A 20485-nucleotide genomic window follows, 5' to 3' on the forward strand; every position below is an offset into this window, starting at 1 on the left:
ACATTCCAGGTAATATGCAGCGAGTGAAAGAAAGTACTTCTGTGGATAATTCACCAAATGCAACAACCTTGTGAACGCGTGTATCTTCTCTTTTCACTATCAATTATATTAAAGGTTTGCTTTACGTTCATCATCCTAGCTTGGTACTGCTTTAAGAATTTGTGGGACCAAGCATCTTTGATGAGTTATCGACTGGTCCCCTGCATGTAACGTGCGTTGGAGATTATGCCAGCTGTGGACTTACCATTGGAAGACTTAGAACACCAAGTAAATGTTCGCTGCACCGCTTGGTGTCGTTCTGGCCCCGCAGCTATCCAATCCACGCCCACTTGACCGGAAAAAGACAAAAGGGTCCCATCCCCACCTCTTGAACGGACTCTGGTCATCCAAAAAAGGCTTCCAACGTCTTCGCTGATGATTGGGGTGAAATGCTAGGGCCTATAAACCCTGTTACCTCAAGTAAGCGACCAAATTTTGCACTTTGAGATGTTAAAGTGATGAGCTTCAACGTGGCCGCTCGGTGTGAAATAGCTCTACGGGCCAGAATGCTCCAGCAATCTTTGGCTGTGCCGAGCCATAGAGTATCTTAAAATGCAGATATCTGCTGACAACGAAGGGTGGTGTTCCATAATTAAAACCAATGACTGGCGTCTGGTGTTATACCACTATTTTGAATTAAACCCTTTTTTAATCACAAAGTGCATCTTATTTTGGTCACCTCCCATTTTTATTTAACTAAAAATCGTATAGGTAATTTTACTTTTTAAATAAATTCTAAATTTATCACGGAATTGAATGTGCTTTATTCCCTCAACACACCCACGCATGCACACGCACACACAAAACCAAAAAAAAAAAAAAAAAAAAAATTCTATTCCATGGTACATGCCTATTCCTCAACAGCAGAAGAGGTATCCCTCCCAAATTTAATCTGAATCTAAATGCTACCTTGTAATTTCATCCCCCTTCAACGAAGTGTGTCCTGATGAACCGGGGATCCCTTTACAGACGCAACTCGTTCGCCCCGGTAATTTTAGCGGGAAAGCCCACAGATAGCGCTAAACCTCTCTCTATGCTTGCGCGAGGCATCCAGAGATGTGTTGGAATCAAACTCCACCATGTGATGTCTTTCTTTATTACTTTCCCTATTTTTAAATCGCCCTTTTAAACGTATAAAACTGCTCTCCCCACTCCAATCCGACGGCCACCGACAGACCACCACCAAGCCTACGGATACTTACCGCACGATGGGATCAGGATATCCCATCCGTCCGATCAATTATTAGAATTTGATTTCAAAACTCGAGAGGGAGAGAGAAGAAAGGCCCCTCCCAGCTTCTCCTCCTCCCTTCTCCTCTTCTCCTCGAAATTTTTTCCTGCATAACCCCAAAAATTTCATCTGTTTCGCCCTCCCCCTGCTCCACCCCCGTCGCCGGATCTCCAGCGCACGATTCCGTCTTCTACAGCCCTACGGCCGGGATCTCCTCGGGACTCCACCGCTCCCCTGCTCTTCGCTCGCGCCACTCGCCTCTCCATCGATCTCCCTGCGACCGCCCGCCCGATCCGAATGCTCTCGGATGCTCTTTAATTTCCCGCGCTGATGCTGGATTTGATGGTTCCCGGCGGGAGCGAGATCTCCTGATCGTTTTCGTTGGCTTTTTGTTTCGATTTCCTGGGCGCTGGTTTTAGGATTCGGCGGCTGCGATGGAGCAAGGCATTAAATCCGCTGCGCCGATACCGTCCGATTTCCCTCCGAAGAAGCTCGCCCGCCAGCTGGATTTCACAGCGGCCCACTGTGAATCGGCGGGGGCGGGGGCCCTCGAGCAGCAGTCGCCGCTGCCGCTGCCGGTGTCTCGCCCCTCGATTCAAACATCCGTGTGAGCTATCTTTCCTGTGCTGCTTTATCGATTCTGGAATTCAAAGCTTGGGTTTTGATGCTTCTTGATTCCCCTTCTTGTTTAATCGACTTCGGGTCGCCCTTCTTCTCATCTGGCTGTGTTTTTTTATCATCATCATCGCAGTTGTCTGTATGGCGTTTCACTATTTCTTACGTCAAGTTCATTTTTCCCGTGAAATTTGACAGCCAGTTTAAATTTTCGTTTGGAGGTAATAAAGGGGACCCTTTATTTTTGATGTTACGGTTTGAAATTGAGAGGCTGTTGAGATTTGGAAAAGTGAGACCTTTATTATAAATGGAAAACTTGACGATAGTTTCCTCTAAACTTTTGAAATTGGGTTTCAATGGTGTCATTATATCGGTTTCTTAGATACAAGGGTTTTAGCATATTTGGTAACTCTTGCACAGATGGCTTGATCTAAGATTACTTCTTTATGATTAACCTTCCTTTTTCTCCTGATGCTATTTGTTTTAAATTTGGTTGTTAATATCTCATCTTACTTTAATTGTCAAATAGATTATTATTATTATTATTATTATTATTATTATTATTTGATAGACAATAGATTAGTTTTTCAAAGTTTAATTTTTAAGTACTGTTTGAGTGAAATGATTCTTCCAGAAAATCTTCATATAAGTGCATATATTCTGGGAAGCTTGTTTAGTTGTGGATGAAACTCTGTGAATTTACTGATTCTTCCATGGCAATTGATGAATCTTCATAAAATTTACACCATATGTTCTTGGAAGCAGCATTTTATGTGCGAATGAAACTTGGTGCATTTTCTGAACTTTTGTAGTTAGCAGTGTGATTGTTTATCCATATCCTATGTAGTCAGTGAATATTAGTATTTGTTTTTCTATCTTCAGGAAGCTGGGGTCCCCAAGATCAAGGCCGTTGCCAATATTTGAAGCTAAAGATGGTACTCCAAAGAAACAGAAGCAATGCAACTGCAAAAACTCAAGATGCTTGAAGCTGTAGGTGCTGTGCTTCCCTTTTCTTTTTTTGTTTTTGGGTGGTGAGATATTGTGTTTACTGTTTCAAATTTTCTTTCTTGGCTACATCAGTTCTCTATTTCATAGGCATGCCTATGTGATCATTTTTGCTTTAAGATGCATTACACATCATTTATGAGTTAGCATATGTTTACTTGGCTGAAACATCTCTTCGTGCAATAAATGTACCATGATAAACTAATTTTTTGTTATTAAGGGCTGTATCTGAACCAACCTCATGCTGGAACCTAAGCACTCATTTGCCTTTGAGGATCCTAAAAAGGTTTTTGACTTTTGATGCAAAAACTGACTTGGTGATGGCAAGCTAAGCTACACAAATTGTTGGCTGTAGTTGAAGCTGAAGTGAGAAAGTAAACAAGATGGGAATTATGTTGCTGTTCTGGCTTGGAGAAGCTAATTCTAAATTTGATTTATTCATAATGGAAAAGCTTATGTCTGATTTGATCAAGTCAGAGGCTTGTTACATCAGAAGGTGACTGTAATTCTATGCTGCTGCAGTGAGTGGAGAGCAAAGTTGAGAAGTGAGGTTCAGTGATTTAGTATCTCTCTCTCTCTCTCTCTCTCTCTCTTGACGTGGTGTCTTTTCAAGTTCTTAATATCTATACTTTCACTTTGGGTGTATCCCACTTTTCCTACACTTTGGTTGCAATGTATTCATAGGATTTTCTTGTATTTTGTTCCCTGAATTCCATGCATCAATGAAAATTTATTTGATCCATTAGCTCAATTCTATTCAAAGTTATAATTCTTATGTACTTTCCTTCTCCCAATTTAATTCTGATTATTCATGCAGGTATTGTGAGTGTTTCGCATCTGGGTTATATTGTGATGGTTGCAATTGTGTAAATTGTTGTAACAATGTTGAGAATGAAGCTGCTAGGCAGGAAGCTGTTGAAGCTACTTTGGAGCGCAATCCAAATGCCTTTAGGCCAAAGATTGACAATAGTCCACATGCAAACCGGGATAGTAGGGTATGCATTTATTCTTCGATTGGAACATATATTGGCTGCCATATATGTATGTATGTATGCATGTACGTATGATGTATGCATGCATGCATGTGTGTATCTTCTTACAGTATAGATATCACTACATAGTGTATATATATGTATGTATCTTCATATAGTGTACATATCGCTACATTGTATATTACTTATAGTGTATATGTAGCATCTACATATGTTGCGGTAATTCACTTATTGATTACTAATTATTGCAGCCTGGCAGCTTTACATTATTGGTATGATTTACTTTTTTCTTTATCCTTTGTTGTGTACCCTGTCTTAAGCAACAGCTTGCTCATCTTTGAGTGGAATAATAGTAGTCATGGTCTACTGTATTGCACCATGCTGCTCGGTATGACACGTACCATATTGGTGTCATATAGGTACCTTGTCTTGTATCATAGCGACCCTCGGTATGCTATCTTGTACTTTACTGAACTTCATACTGACACTATAATATAATGGTACTGGTATGGGATCCGGTATTGAGACGGCGAACCTTGATAGTAGTATTGGCCATTACATGCATTGTAATTCATGCATTTTCAAGACAATACCTTATGAAGGTTCAAGAAGCTGTTTATATCATTGCTTGAAAAATATATAAATTTTTTTTTAGGCTAACCTCGTCTCATGCATTGATTGTGCTCTTCAAAGATCCATTGAGGTTCATTACAATATGAGTTATATCACATGAAGAAGCAAGTGAAAGCACACCCACCTAGTATCTGGAGTTGCATCTTTTATGGGGTGCAGACAATCTTTGATTATTTTTCTGTCCAATAGAAGAGAAGAGATTGATTTTTGTGTTTTTATTTCAGTGTGGAACTCAAGACTGTTTGACAATCTATATCATTGTGTCTCATTTTAGGGGTATGGGCTTTTGCCTACATGGGCCACTGCATTGTTGTAAGTAAGCAACTTAAGTTGAAGTTTTCCCAAAGTGTTCCATATTCTTGATGTGACCTTGTCATGATTCACAAGATGAAATGTTGGGACCGCATGTTTTCTTTCTCTACCAATGTTTTTTTAGAGGGTGAGCTTTGGTGCAATGGTAAGGTTGCTTTATCTCCAGGTCACGGGTTCAAAATATGGAAACAACCTCTGCGCATGCTGGGTTTGAGGCTACATATATTTGACCCTTCCCAAACCCGGCAATGACAAGAGACTCATGTATTTGGCTGCCTTTTTTTTTTTTTTTTTTTGTGCTCTGCTAGTGTTTTTGTTTGGTCTCAAGAGTGCTCTAGACTCTAGACATCATCTGTCAGATTGTTCAATTGAATTTTTTGAACTTAGCTTTTGTGTAGAAGTTTGAAAATTTAATGCTGCTGTACTAAATTTTAATTGCTGAAATAAAGGAACAAGGTAACATGGAAAAGATAAGAGAGAACAAAAGAAGGAAGATAGCTTATTCAGGGCATCGGTATGCTACATCTTTTTACAGATAGACTGGAATTCCTTCTAAACTTTGTGACTTAGTTTTTCATGCAAATATATAAGTGATATATGGCCAATTACATAATGTAAGTTGTATCTAGTTGACAGCAGTGTCCTGATGCATGGCCATGTTGTAGAACTAAATGGCATTCGATATGAGGGACCTAAAAATACCAAATATCCTGTTAAAGCAGGAGAACTCAACAGAATGAATGATTTTAGCACAAAAAAAATGACGACATCTATGAGAAAATGACAATATATTATCTATGAATAAATAATATGAAGACCCAACATGTTGTGCAGTATGAGATCTGGGGCTCTAATGACTAACATATCATGAACCTAACTCAACTGAATGAATGATTTTAGCAAAGAAAAAATGACAATATCTATGAGCAAATGACAATCTATTATCTATGAACAAATAATATGAAGACCCAACATGTTGTGCAGTATGAAATCTGGGGCTCTAACATATCGTGAAAAAGTTGGTTACCAGAACATAATGTTGCAGGAATTGAAGATGAGATCACTTCTATTAGATTGGGATTGAAATAGCTTTCTGATACAGCTGGAATCACCCCAAAAAAATTACAAAACTTGATTTTATGTAAATCAGGTTTTATGGAAAACTGGGGAAACATTTTCTCTTTTCCTCTCTCTCTAAAACTCATTTTAAGCTTTTATACATTGCAAGTTTTGACATAAAAGGTTTTATTGAAGGCATACAAACAAGCATTATTGTAAAAATTCATTTTGGGTTTCTGTAAATCCATTTTCCTTAAAGTTGGAAGTAGACAACCCCTAACTGATTTTAGATGTCTTATTTATAATTGATGGTTATGATTGTATCGACTCTGGATCGGCTTTCTTCTTTAAACTTCTATAAAGAGCATGAATTCTCTTTAGAAAATTGGTGGTGAATCCAATATCCTTGGATTGTCGATGGTTCAGCATTCTCAGTGATATTAGTTCCTTCGTAACATTGTTTAATATTTGGTACTGATTCCTGGTTTTTCCAGTGGAAGAGAGATGACAGTCCCTCTACTCATCTACCTGTTTTTAATCTATCAATCTGATGAATTATTTGTCTTTGAAAGAAAAGTTTGATGAAGATTTTTTTATATTTAAGATTATCATTCCAGGTTTTGTGATTTACTCTTCCGTAAGAGAGATTATAAGAAGGCAGTTCTATGTCAGGGTCTTTCTATGCTTGTGTCAAAACAGATTGGCTTGAGTCAGGCCTCATTGATTTCCAAAACGTGCTACTCTCTTTTACCTTATTATATCCAACAGTATTTTGCTGTTTAGCATATTAAATCAACTCAGTTTGGTGCAAATATGCACTTGATTTTTCAGTATGCAAACTTAAGTGCTTACTGATCCCTTTCCTCCATTGCTTATCGTTGTTCCATTCAACTTCCTTATGATTCTCTTCTCTGCTAAAATGATTTTGAAATGCACATTGCATTTAAGTTTGGTGCAAGCTTGCATTTTTTGGTAAAACCTATACATGATTGTAAAATCCTTCTACCCTGGATATAGTAGTCAGGTTCTTGTATGCCTCAAACCTCAAGCTGTACTAATATGAATCACTCTAAACCACTTTTAATAATCTGTGATGCTTTTTATATTTCCTTTTCTGATAACAGTAGTCTTGATAAAATGACAACGTTAATTTCCTATGATCGTTGCTTCCTGGTTCTCATTTGAAAAATATAGTTCCATTTTTTCTTGTTTCATGGTCCCATCATAGCTTCTGCTTTATAACTCATTTTGATTGCTAACCAAGTTCAGGTGATTCAAATTATTCTTTACAGTTGCAGTATTATAATTATATTTAGGGCAAAGGTTCTGACAATAGAGTACAAGATGGGCTTCATCTTTAAAACTGAATGCTAATTGAGAAATTTTGCACATTTTGCCTGGAATTTGGGTTTTTTTTGATAATTTATGGCAACACTATTAAAAATTAGTTTCTTTCAAATTTTCTTGTTTGAAAATATAATTGTGATGTACAATGTAAATGGTGTTTGTGCTCTAAACTTCATTAAACAGAAGTATCAAGTTCTGCGGACTTAATCCAAGACACTTAAGAATCAACTCTGGTGCTTTCTTTTTGGCTCTCAGTTGAATGAGAACAAGATTAAATTACTTTGTGCAGACTGACAATAGGTCTACTGTCACAGTGCAGATTTTTACATGGTGTGAAGTTAAACATTAACAACTATATATTACCAATATTATTTCCTAACAATAGGCCAGACCTGGAATTTATTTCCTATATATATATATATATATATATATATATATATATTACTGTATAGACCAAGTTGCATATCAAGTTCTTCAACTCTGATGTTTATCATTGCATGACCTATGCATGACCCCCAGTCTCATCTGACATCAGAACTATCCTACAAAGCTACTGAAAGCACTTTGATAGGAGATCACAATCACAATCATGTACAGGGGCAATGTCATCTAAAGTGCCCATAAACCTGTATGGCGTATTTAAATGCTTGATGCTTTTGCCATATTATGCCAATGCACACACATATAGACCATACATGGGAACTTGGTTTCAAATCCTGTTGGGACGTTGCACGGGACCAAGATGGGGTGCTATCCCAGGCGTCAGCGTGGGACTGTCCCACCATCATCCCAGTATCTTGGTTGGTCCATCCTGAGACATCCTTTGTCCTAACTGTTGGGATAGGGCAAAACGGTGGTGCATGCTGTTCCATTGAAAAATTGGGATGGCCCTGTCCCACAGGATTTGAAACCTTGCATGAAAAGGTACTATTCATCAAGATGAGAACCTCTTTTCCAAGTTGATATCGTGATAAATTCAATTACTGCAAGCAGATGAGAATGCAATGAGAGGAAAGGTGAAAAAAGAAAAGAGTGGAAAAATAACTCATGTAGAAAACTAAGCACTATTAAAAAACAAGTTTCTTTACATCTTTCTGGTAGGCAAACATGAGATATAGCTCATAATTTGCTATTTCACTTGATCCAGAAATTGCCATTTTATTGCCAGGCTTTGTTAAATTAATTACAGCCATTCTCATTGCATTTGAACTTCTATTTTTCTTTTTCCTGCTTGCATGCTTGTAATTGTTCCTTTATATGCTAGGAGGAAGCAGGAGAACCACCTTTGGTGGGAAAACATAATAAAGGATGCCACTGCAAGAAGTCCGGGTGCCTCAAGAAATACTGCGAGTGCTTCCAGGCAAACATTCTTTGCTCTGATAACTGTAAATGTATCGACTGCAAGAACTATGAAGGAAGTGAAGAGAGGCGTGCCCTTTTTCATAGTGAGCAGGGAATTTCTCATTCATACATCCAGCAAGCAGCTAATGCTGCATTAAATGGGGCAATTGGATCCTCTGGTTTTGGATCCCCTCCAGCATTCAAAAAGAGAAAAACACAGGAGCTCTTTCTTCCCCCTACAGTAAAGGATCAATCCATTCTCAGGCTTCAACAATTCCCACAGGTATAAGTCTGTAATTATTTCTTCCCCTGCTTTGCATACTAACAAGTTCTAGGTGGTTTGGCTTATAAAGAAATCCTTTTTCGCATATGCTAGCAGCTTCTAATCCTTTAGAATCACCTTGTAGTTATGTTGAGTGCGTGAAGAGTACGATTTCCATTTATTGCCACCAATACTTGGATATTAATGATAAAATTTTAATGCTTAGTGGAGCTTGAACAAGAATGCACAGTTTTTATTGTTACTGACAGTTTCAGATGCTTATTAGGCTAATCATATAAAGACATGTGCACCTGCTTCTTCTTTTGCTTCCACAACAGTAGCCCATGCTATTAATCCTATTCAAGCAGGATCTTGGAAAGTCACATACAGGTAAGAAACTATCATCGGATGATCTTAAGCTACTTAGTGCTTATAATTTTTGGTTTGACTTGTACTTTCATCAAGCCCAAGTTTTCATTTGTTTTTGTTAAGTTAAGCTATTAGTCATTCTGTAGGTCTCCTCTAGTGGACATTGTCCAGCCTGAGGATGTGAAGGAGCTCTGCAAGCTTTTGATTATGGTATCAAGAGAGGCTGCAAAGACATTTGCTGGTAGGTTTGATAATAATATAGCTTTTTATTTACTTTTTTAAGGCACATGGAGATGAACACATCAGTTTTGGGGCCTTTGTCTGGCCCTTTAATGCTAATTACCTGATCCTAATTGCCATAATAGATTTGTCTCTAATAACTTTAAATTAGGCATTATTAAGTTGCTAATATCTTTGTAAATATTGATGAGTTCAAGAGCTTGAAAAACATAGAACTTTACTGTTGACATATCTCATTTGTTTCTGTCCTTTTATATGGGTACTTGAATTTTCCATTGTTAGTCATCTATCCTTTATTCCATTTTTTTTGTCATGAAAAAAATGCTGAGAATCAAGTGATACCCCCTTTATTTTTTCTTCTAATATGCAATCCTAATCTTTTGCAGTTGGTTTTGCTTAAACTCTGACATTATCATCCTTCTGTATAATGTAGTGACTTGAAATAATTTATTCTTGTAAGCCTTAGTTCCATTTGTGAGTTAGAATGTCAAAAGATCTTCTATTGCTTTCAAGCTCTTGAATCAAGTTGTAGAGCTCGTGCTCCCTAATTCCTATCTTTCTTTCTGTTTTCCCCCAACTCTCAACACCTTTTATCTTAATTTCTTTGCATCTTCCAACTATGTTTCATTGTTAGGCTTATCATCAACTCTGACAAGTAGGCGTAACTACATGTTCACCTTTCAAGAGGAATAAAATGAAGAAAGGAAGCCTTAGATTCATCAAAAAGGGACTAGTCATAGATTACCTCAAATTAGTAAGGTTCATAAAATGGTTATCTTGGTCATGAGAATGAACTTGATTCTGTGATTGACATTATCTTGAGCAAGAGAATGATTACTTTAGATATTTATTTGGGGTTTTTTTTTTTCGTTTTTTTATCTAGCAACTACTAGGAACACATTTGATTAAAAAAGGGCAATATTTCAAAGGATTTTTTTCGTGTATACCTTATAAATATCTGAAATTACATGTATACCCTTGCAAATTTTCTATTTACATGTATAGCTTTATAAAAATCTGAAAGTGCATGTATATCCTTGCAATTTACTATTGCATACATTTATAAATTGTTTCTTTTTGCATGCATACCTATGCAGATTTACTATTTGCATTTATATCCTTATAAATTAAATTTTTTGCATGTCTACCCTTATTGAGTTAAGGGTATATGCATAAATAATAGATTGCAAGGGTATATATGCAACAAGAAATAATTTATAATGATATACATGCAAATCATAATTTCCAAGGGCCATATACATACATTTCAAATATTTATAAGGGTACATGCAAAAAGAAATAACTTATAAAGGTATACACATAAATAACAGCTTTGCAAGGGTCTATATGCATCAGATATTTAGAAGAGTATACATGCAGAAACTCTATTTCAAATATGGTTTTACTGAAGAGGCTGCAACCCACTTTAAATTGGATTAGGAGCAGTGTGCATTCTTTCATTTTTCTTGTTTTTAGTGTTCTTTTCGGGGCTCTCTCTCTCTCTGCATGCATGCGCCTGCATCTGTGCATGCGCGCGCATGTGTGTGTGTGCACGTGCGCATGCGTGTGTGTGTTTGAAAGGGAAGCAAATTGCTTTAACAAACTATGGAGCCTGTATCAGTTTGTCAAAGAGATGCACATCAAATAAGCAGTAAGAGATCTTGCTGGCACCTGTGTGCTGAAAATAATGGCTAGGATGATAGTGGTCACTACAATAAATCTTTGCACAGAAGGTATATAAGGTACAATGTCAAAAGCAGAGATTTTGTTACTATTGTAGCCTCCAAATTTGTGATAACCCGGCCTGTTGGGCCTAAAGCCTATTAAGCCCACCCGGAAAAAAAAAAAAAAATAGGGGAAGAAGACTCCCGATCGGAGTCTTCTTCTTCTCCGGTTCCGATTGAAAATCGGAGTCCTAGGGCCATTGAAGGACCCTAGGATGAGCCCTATAAGAACCCCCCTCCTCTTCTCTATGAGAGGACATAGCAATCACCGATGATCACCGGTGTTTCCTCTCCGATTTTCTCGATTAAAGTTGCGGCCCCTCGATTCGTGCTCACCGCAATTTCTCACCGGCGGGGTCACTGGAGGCTGAGGTAAGCCCTTCTTCCTCTTCCTCTCTCCTCTCTCCTTTTACCTTTGCCTCTGTGCACAATTGTCGGCGACGGGTGTCGTCGGATTTCGTCGGAGAAAGGACCCCTTGTTTGGTCTCTTCTTCTCTTTGATTTTTCCGGCGCTGGCGATCACTACCGACCGCCGGCCTTGGCCTCTCCGAACTCGAGAGGGTTGCCCCCCTACCGCCGGCCTTCACCGTGCCGGCTGCGGCCTGGACGGCCGGTCAAAGGAAAGGGACCTGTCGGTCCCCTGTTTCGGCCAAAGAAGGCCACAGGAAGAAAATAAAAGAAAAAGGAAGGAAAAAAAAGGAAAGAAAAATAAAAAAAAAGAAAAATTTTCTCTCTTTCCTCTCTCCTCTCTTTACTTTCTCTCTCCAGTTTCTCTCTTTATTTTCTCTCTCTAGACTTTTTATCTCTTTTTATGGATTTTGTCTCTCTAGGGTCATTCTCTCTCTCTCTGATTGCTTTTTAGACCGTAGGATAAACTTGAGATGAAAATATGATGACCTGAGATTGCTTTGAAATTCGTGCAGTAGATTGGATCCCGATCCGATCCTTATTCGAAATTGATAACATCGATCATGGTTAATCCATATTAAGTCACCATGATATAACCTCTGATGATCTCAATTATGATTGCTACTTTTGAAGGATACGAAGATTCTCTCTCCACTTTCTCTCTCTACTTTCTCTCTCATGACCGACTTTCTCTTTCTAAGGTCTATAAATCCTATATCGAGTCATGCCTTCATCTTTTAGGGGCTTATATTGACTCTAATAAGATGACCCGAAGCCGCTTTGATATCCGTGCTGTATGTCAACCTCATTTGGCCATATCAAATATTTTTCAAACCCATTATTAAAGAATTCTATTGATAGATCTTGACCTTAATTTGATCTATGCTTCACGATTCCTTGATCAAATCATTTAAATCTGACCCCAGCTTGGAGACTCTGAATTGTTCTAATGTCTGGATGGTCTGACATATCCGGTCAACAGTCTTCTTTCCTTATGATTTAATCTTATTATATTTATGGAATAGAAATTGATGATGATTTGATATTTTAAATAGGATTAGCTGATTCTTCTAACGAAGTTTGAAGATCTAAGATGAACGAGGTAAGTAGATCTTACGCTCCTTATTTATTTTTAAATCTCCATGATTTTCATGCATATGATCTCTTATTGATGAAGTCATATTTTTCGTAAAATAGGGATCAGCATATGTGATATGAAAAAGCATGTTTTATTATGAGCATTGATTGCATGAATGTATTTTATAAAAAGTTGCATGATTATGAAGCATGAGATTTTATTGTTTTTCATTTATGTATATATATATGTTAAGAAAAAGATATAATAATTTCAAAAAGACTCTCAGATGGCTATGAATGAATCCCTTTGGGAAGGTCGACATCCGGAGCTAGCATCCACACGAAACATGGCCCTGCCAGCGGGTATAAAGTTGGCACATGAATTAAGAACTCTGTCGATTAAGAAACATGATCCTGTCATGGGTATAATAGTGACCTTAGCACGAATATCTGAGAGCAATGTTTTGAAATACGAATACATGAAAAAAATGATTTATGATTCATGATTGTGAAATATACAAGATTTTATGCATACATGATTGGTTTATGACTTGTTTTATTATATGCTCTATGAAATATTTTATTTTATATTATCTGTTATTTTCTAAATATTACATTATCATTAAAAATTTATGCTGGATCCGATAAGGAAGCGCAAGTTCTACTTACTGGGCTAGTGTAGCTCATATTCTTTTTATTTTTTTGTTCTTTTACAGAGAAAAAAGGTTAGGACCGATGAAGAAAATTCAGGCTTGAAGATCTGCATAGCAAGCTTGAAAATTTGGTAGCGAAAGTTTAGTTTATTTTATGATCACGGATTTGTAGTTATTTATGAATGTTGAGATTCGGGTTGGTACTTGCTTTTGGATTTAGATGCTCCGAACCAATATTGGTTCAATTATTTGATGAATAATGGAATTGAATTATTTTATTTGATGGATTTTAGATAATTATGATGGATTGGCTTCGTGTTATCGTGGGCTCCATCCCTTGGTAGCATGGCCGTGTTATATCCCGGATTTGGGGCGTGACAAAATTGTGCAGCTTGCTCAAATATGGGGCAGGTATTAGTCCTCTGGAGAAGTATAATAAGATGGAAATGAGAAGATAAATCCAACATCAGCACATTGATTGGTAGAAATTATGTCTGCAAAAAAAAAAGGTTGTATACTGGAAATATGGCCTACAAAATGTTTGCAGCAATAAACTTGAGGAAACTATGCGGAGAAGTTGAATATCAGAAAGCAAGGAATGGACATTGCTTCTGTGAGTTAGGTCCCAGCCATTCAGATTGTTGAAACCCTCAGCATGTAGATTGTTGAAACCCTCAGCATGTACGACAGTCATCTACTAAGCATAAAGAGGTTGGGAATAAGAAGGTAATTCGAGCACCACTTAGTTAAGTAGTTCAGTTGTCAGAGGAGTACGTAACATGCCAGAACATGAGGATAATGTCACTTGACTTTTGAAGTATCAAAGGATGGCAAGTCGAGATCGCTGAGGGGACCCATTTGCAGTATGAATATTGTAAGGAAGAGAAAATAGGAAAGGAAGAATTAACTGTAGAACTTTCAAATGCCATATGTAAAGGTCCTGAAGTCTGATGAACATGAGGATAATGAAGTGCCTGAGGTACAATGTCCAAGCAGTACTTGAGCCATTCTAGAGGCTTTGAAGGATCAACAGCATATGTAGCTAGTTCTAATACATCCGGTCAGGCTGCTAGTTTAGCTGAAAAAATGATGGGATTAAGAAGAGGACTTGGAGAAGGAATTCGAAATCAAACAATAGCAAGATGGGGTGAGGCGTGAGTCAATCAACTACTTTTGGTTGACCTCCTTTAGCGAGTCTACCTGCTTATAGGAAAACAAAATGAGAAGCCATCTAGGAAATTCACCATTGATGACACAAGGCTGGGGAGAAATAGTCAAAATGGTCTTGCAGCAAATGGCAGGAGTGATGCATAACAATTGTTGGTTAGCCATTCGCAATCATCTTGCTTCATGATATGGATCTTGATGAAAAGGTAGAGTATGATGTGTTGCAATCTAGACGAATGTGTGTTGAGAAGTTCGTTGGTTCATGTCCTGCCCCATGCAGCATGAGCTGTGACAAACTTTATGGAAATGGACTTAACACTGTATACAGCCATATGTGCGATCAATATCAAGTAACATTCTTTTTTATCTATGGCAAGCTATGGTTTCTGTTTTTTCTTCAATTTCTAAAAGACATGCATATGGGTGTGTTTATGCAGGAGAGGCGCCATAATACTTGCTATATGTGTAGGATGTGACATTTTTTTCGGAGGGAAAGGGGAGGGTGGGGGTGCATGGTGTGCATGCTGCTTACCTATGTATTTTTTTGGCCAAGCGAATCTAAGGACTATTTATGGACTAGTTGAGGCAGTCCTGACTGATTCTTCGTTTAGTAGTCAATCAAAGTTTTCCTTGAAGAGTTATATCTAGAACTTGAGCTTGTGATAATTGGAGATAGACTTTGCTTTTCCTTTGTGCATGGCAATGCTTTGCCAGAATTTTATTTTAATATTTCCAATTTAATGTTTTTGGAATCCGGTGAAGCTGTAATTTTAACATCCTATTTTATATGTTACAGATCAGAAAGCATGTGAGGAGAATCCAGCGCATGCAGAAGACCAAACAGATTGCTCGCTTGCGTCGTGGAACCAAGACATGGATGCGAGCCAGAGGGAGCCAGATGTTCAGAAAGAACCAGTGGATGACTGTTCAAATGGAACTGATATGGACAGAGCAAATGTGGAGTTGTCTGAATCTGACCATGTGGATGTGCATGAAGGTAGTAAGCCTATGTCACCTGGGACACTAGCATTAATGTGTGATGAGCAAGACACAATATTTATGACATTCCAGAACAATAGCACATCTTCTAGATTTTTGTCCAACCAAAATGTTTCGGAGGTCTATGTGGAGCAAGAGAGGTGTGTGTTGATGGGACTCCGAGACCGTCTCCGATGGCTCATAAACTGTGGAAAGATCAAAGGTAAGCCAAACTACTCAGGAGTACTCAACAGAAGTGATTATATGGATGTCCACCATTTAATTATTAATGTAAGTTCACTGGATCTCATAGATGAGCCGTTCCTAAAATGTGATGTCATTGGTTGTGATTATGAACTTTTCTTATGATTTTTTGCATTGTGATCGTTAGCAATTTCAGATGTGGTCTTTGTTATATGCCAAGAAGTGAACTGCAAATTAGTGAATTTAGGTGTATGTCATTCCAATTATCAATGGTGACTGGTTTAAATGAGAGCCCAGATATGAGCTTTGTATTGGCCTATCTACTGTAATATGTTCATTATGATCTAAATTATAACATTGTGTAATGTTAATTCCTGAAGCGACGTAAATCATAATATGTTTGAAGCTACTGAAAACAAAAACACCATTTGCATAACTGGTCATTCTTTAATGAATTAAATCTGTTTTGCGTGCTTCTTTTTAAGTTTATATTTTCTGTTATTTTTTGCAAAGAGAACTGATGTGTATTTCCCTATATTGTTGCAGAAGCACAGTACTCGTCAATGGCCATGAAATTTGAAACATCCAATCTCCAAGATTCAGTCAACAATGCTCCCATTCTGAGCAGTTCAGATGCAAATAGACCTATGAACTCAGTCCCTGCTTCTGCAAATTATTCTCCGCCTCCAAAAGGACAACAATCTATAGCAAATGGTGACTGAAGAACTAAGGCCGAGAAGTCATAAATGCAGACAATAAAGCTGAAAGATGGAAAAGAAATTTCAGCTTCCATGGCAAACTGCTGCATCCTTGTGTAATCTTCTGAACGCTAATGGATGTTGATGGAAGCTTAGCTTGGGTTGGTATTTTCTCATTGCTTCTTGACGAATAGGTCAGGCCCTGCCAGCCCAGTCATTTTTTAACTGACTCATGATTTACGTGCTCTATATATAATCATTCATCATGCTGCATGGTGGATTGTTCATGTCCGTTCGTTTTCATTTCTTTGTTGTCCAAAAACCCTTCTCATCTTTCCACATCCAATTAAATGATGGTGAATAAGAATGAATTAACTATTTGATGGAGGGAATTTTGATGAACAAGGAAAATTTCTGAGGATATTATTGTATAGGGTCTCTCTCTGTTCAAGACGCAAGATGGATGCTTTAAGAGCTACAGGTGCGCTGCTGCTCTATATGTTTCATGGTTCTTAGGTTGTGCTATAGGTTTCAGGTCATATATCAGGCTGGCTCAAAAGTGTTGATGGCACAGTCGGTCAAGCCACCAGGGGTCGGATACCGGCTTTCTGGACCCGCTTTCACTCTAATGAAAATAGGTGGGGAGTTCCTAGGCATTCATATATATATATATATATATATTATATATATATATATATAATATATATATATATATATATATTATATATCAGGTGGGGCCAACTGCAAGATTGGTGAATTTACTGAGTCTAGGTGAATGGATTTATCACAAAAATGTTCTTTTGCATGCATAATGGGCAAAGTTACACTTTAAAATTAGGAATGGCAATGGATAGAATATCTGCAAATTTGCTCTATCCATATCCCAACCTCTTTAAAATCTTACTATCCAAGTCTGTCTGATTAATTCAAATATCATATAAAGTAAAATCTAAAAATAGTATGGTACACTTTATCAGCTAATTAAAATACAAATGTGAACTATGGCCTGACAATGATGAACCCTTCATTACAGAGTTCAAATCCTCTGACCCTCTATTATGTATATTTTTTTATAAAAAATTATAGAATATATATAATCAAATTCGAGTAATAGATGTCCGACGGCCAAATCTTAAATCTGTTCCAAATTCATATAGATTTTAATTTGAAAATCTAAGTTCTTTCCAAATCCTACAAGTTATTGCTGGACTGATCTTATTAGAATTCAGGAGGCCGGATACCTGAAAAAATTCACCCCCACTGCCGCTGGTGGCTGGTGTCTTTTAAAGCAGCCCATGCACTACTATGTAGCCGTGCATCACCAGCCAAAAACTGCCACGTCAGCCTGCAACATGATGTACATGCTCAAATGTAGCAGCACCCGTCAGCATGATCGGTTTCTCGGAGAAAAAATTGGTGATCGATTTTAAGTTTAAATAAAGCGACCATTAGAAATATACGGGGGGGGGGAAAAAAACTCCTGCGAGTTACGGTAGCGTCCTTATCGGTTAACTGATGCCCACCGTCTCGCTTTCACTGTCATTACATCCCATCCCGTTCCATGGCACTCCCTCGTATGCCTAGGGCGTGGCGGGGTCAAAAATTTATTTTTTTATAAATAAATATTATTAAAAAATTAATTTATTTTTTTATTAATTAATTTATTTATATTTTTATATTTTTTAAGATGAATAAGTTACTTTTCTATGAGTAGTATTTACTCATAAAATGGATGAAAATTTTATCCATATAGAAGATGACTAAATCATTTTTCTATCAACCATGAAAATAATCTTTTTAATTTATTTCTAATATATCCTTAATCTTCTAATATAATATAATATTTATATAATATATTATAATAATACAATATCATATATTATAATAATATAATAATATAACAATCTAATAATATAATATATAATATTTTATAATATGTTATACTATATTATTATATATAATAATATTATATGATATAATATATATTATATTATATTAATATAAGACATTAATATTATATTATATTATATTGTAATAACATATAATAATATAATACAATATTTATACAATGTATTATAATATATTATAATAATATATAAAATAAAATAAGATAATATATATTTTATATATAATAATATATATTAATATCATATAATATATTATACCATATTATTATATATAATAATATTATATCATACTAATATAATATATTAGCATATAATATTATATTATTATAATAAAATAAAATATTATTATATATAATAATATTTATATGATGAAGGATATTATAAAACATATGGATAGATCATAGCAACTTATTCAGAAAAATAATAATATAAAAAAAAATATAAATAATATATTTTAAAATTATTTTTTAATGTATCAAAAATATGAATAAATTATTTTTATCTAAATATTATTTAAAAAATATTTATCCAAAAAAATAATAGATCAGAGAACACCAACAAAGGTATCACCTTCACCATTGCATCCTTTTGATTCCATGAGTGCCTCTAAATCAACACATCCCACATCGATTCCGTCTTCATCGTCGCCACCATTCGCTTACTCGATGCTCAGACTACCGCCCCTTCAAATTTTCAAAAGATTTTTTTAATTATTTTTTTATTTTTAAAAGTATCCCCTCCTCTATCTTATTTTTCAAATTATCGTTCACGTAAAAATCATCGATTGAATCGGCAATTTCATGGCCGACTTGGCCATGACGTGTTCTCTATTTTTATTTTTTTTGGGCATACGAAGGGCAGAGGATGGGGGGTTTGTGTTCGCACATATGGCTGCTGGAACTCGAGGGAGGGGAGGAGGGATGGTGGTTGTGCGGAGGCGAAGATGGACGGTGGGTGCGGCGGCGAGGTGTGGCCACGATGGGTGCCTTGCTAGGGGCGAGGGAGGTAGCCTGCGACAGGGTGGAACGGGCGAGGGACCTATGGTGGTCGACGTGAAGGACGGCGGCCGACGGAATCGCAGGTGGCGCACCAGAGGGGGGTGGGTGTGGGTCAGCCGCCGGCAGAGGGAGATCAGCCCGAAGGGTGGAAGGGAAGGGAGAAACGAAGAGGAAAAAAGATAAATAATAAAATATTTTTATTATTATTTTATAAGTAATAAAATATTATTACTTGATTAATAATAAATTATTATTATTTGATTAAGAATAAAATATTATTATTTAATTAATAATTAAATATTATTATTTTATTAGTAAAAAATATTATTATTTGATTAATAAAAATATTATTTTTTATTGAAATCATCATTTGGACGTGCAATTTCACTAAAATCATCACTTAGACCGACGATTTCAGTGAAAATAATAATCAAATATTATTTTTAAAAAATAATATTGAATTATTTTTGAAACATAATATTTTATTATTATTATTTTTAAAATTATTTTATTTAATTTTTTTTGGAGATTTCTTCTTCCTCCACACACCCCCCCGACCCCCGCACACCAACCACTGCTCCGCACATCCCCTCGGCCCCCCGCACATCGGCCCCCAAACCCCACCCCCTCCCCCCCACTGGCCGACATATTTTTAATATTTTTAATAATTTATTATTATTATTATTATTTTATTTATTTTTTCTCTTTCTTCTCCTCCTTCACTTGCACGCCACACCACCCCCATCCCCAGCTACTCCATGCACCCTACCCCCTTATGCCGACACTTCGCCCATCACATCTCCATCTGTTCTGTGTTGCAGCTGCAGTAAGCTCAGACTCATCATGAACTAAGGTGCCTGATATACTCATGCCTCTCTTATATGGCATCAACTCTTCACCAACGGTAACAGCATCCATCATCAACTATAAATCACAATCCTTCTCCTTTCCATCTCTGACTGTTCCGTGCACCCTACCCCCTGCGACACCCCACCCGTCGCATCTCCGGCTCTGCGCATCCTACCTCCTGTGCCGACACCCCACACGTCTGGTCTCCGTCTCCTGACCTTAAACATTTTTTTCAAAATTATTTTTTAAAAATAATATTTTACAGTGAAATCGTCGATCCAAGTAGCGATTTTATTGAAATCATCGATCCAAATCGTAATTTCAATAATAAATAAAAATAATATTTTTATTAATCAAATAATAATATTTTTTTATTA

At 36.7% G+C, this 20485-nt stretch overlaps 1 protein-coding gene across 2 annotated transcripts; it reads left to right on the forward strand.

Moving 5' to 3' along the window:
- The first annotated feature begins 268 nt into the window (after window positions 1-268).
- LOC105048301 (protein tesmin/TSO1-like CXC 5) lies at window positions 269-16657 on the forward strand. 2 transcript variants are annotated; one of them, XM_010927574.4, is made up of 8 exons: window positions 269-1877; window positions 2768-2875; window positions 3708-3885; window positions 8498-8857; window positions 9123-9226; window positions 9352-9446; window positions 15271-15675; window positions 16203-16657. In XM_010927574.4, the coding sequence occupies exons 1-8, from the start codon at window positions 1705-1707 to the stop codon at window positions 16376-16378; spliced, it is 1599 nt and encodes a 532-aa protein (XP_010925876.1). In that variant the 5' UTR covers window positions 269-1704; the 3' UTR covers window positions 16379-16657. The 2 variants fall into 2 exon arrangements, with proteins under 2 accessions (XP_010925876.1, XP_010925877.1); XM_010927575.4 differs by having other exon boundaries at window positions 15271-15743; window positions 16203-16369.
- The last annotated feature ends 3828 nt before the right edge of the window (window positions 16658-20485 follow it).

Source organism: Elaeis guineensis, chromosome 7 (genome assembly GCF_000442705.2).
Source record: "Elaeis guineensis isolate ETL-2024a chromosome 7, EG11, whole genome shotgun sequence".
In the NCBI taxonomy this organism is placed as follows: Eukaryota; Viridiplantae; Streptophyta; class Magnoliopsida; order Arecales; family Arecaceae; genus Elaeis; species Elaeis guineensis.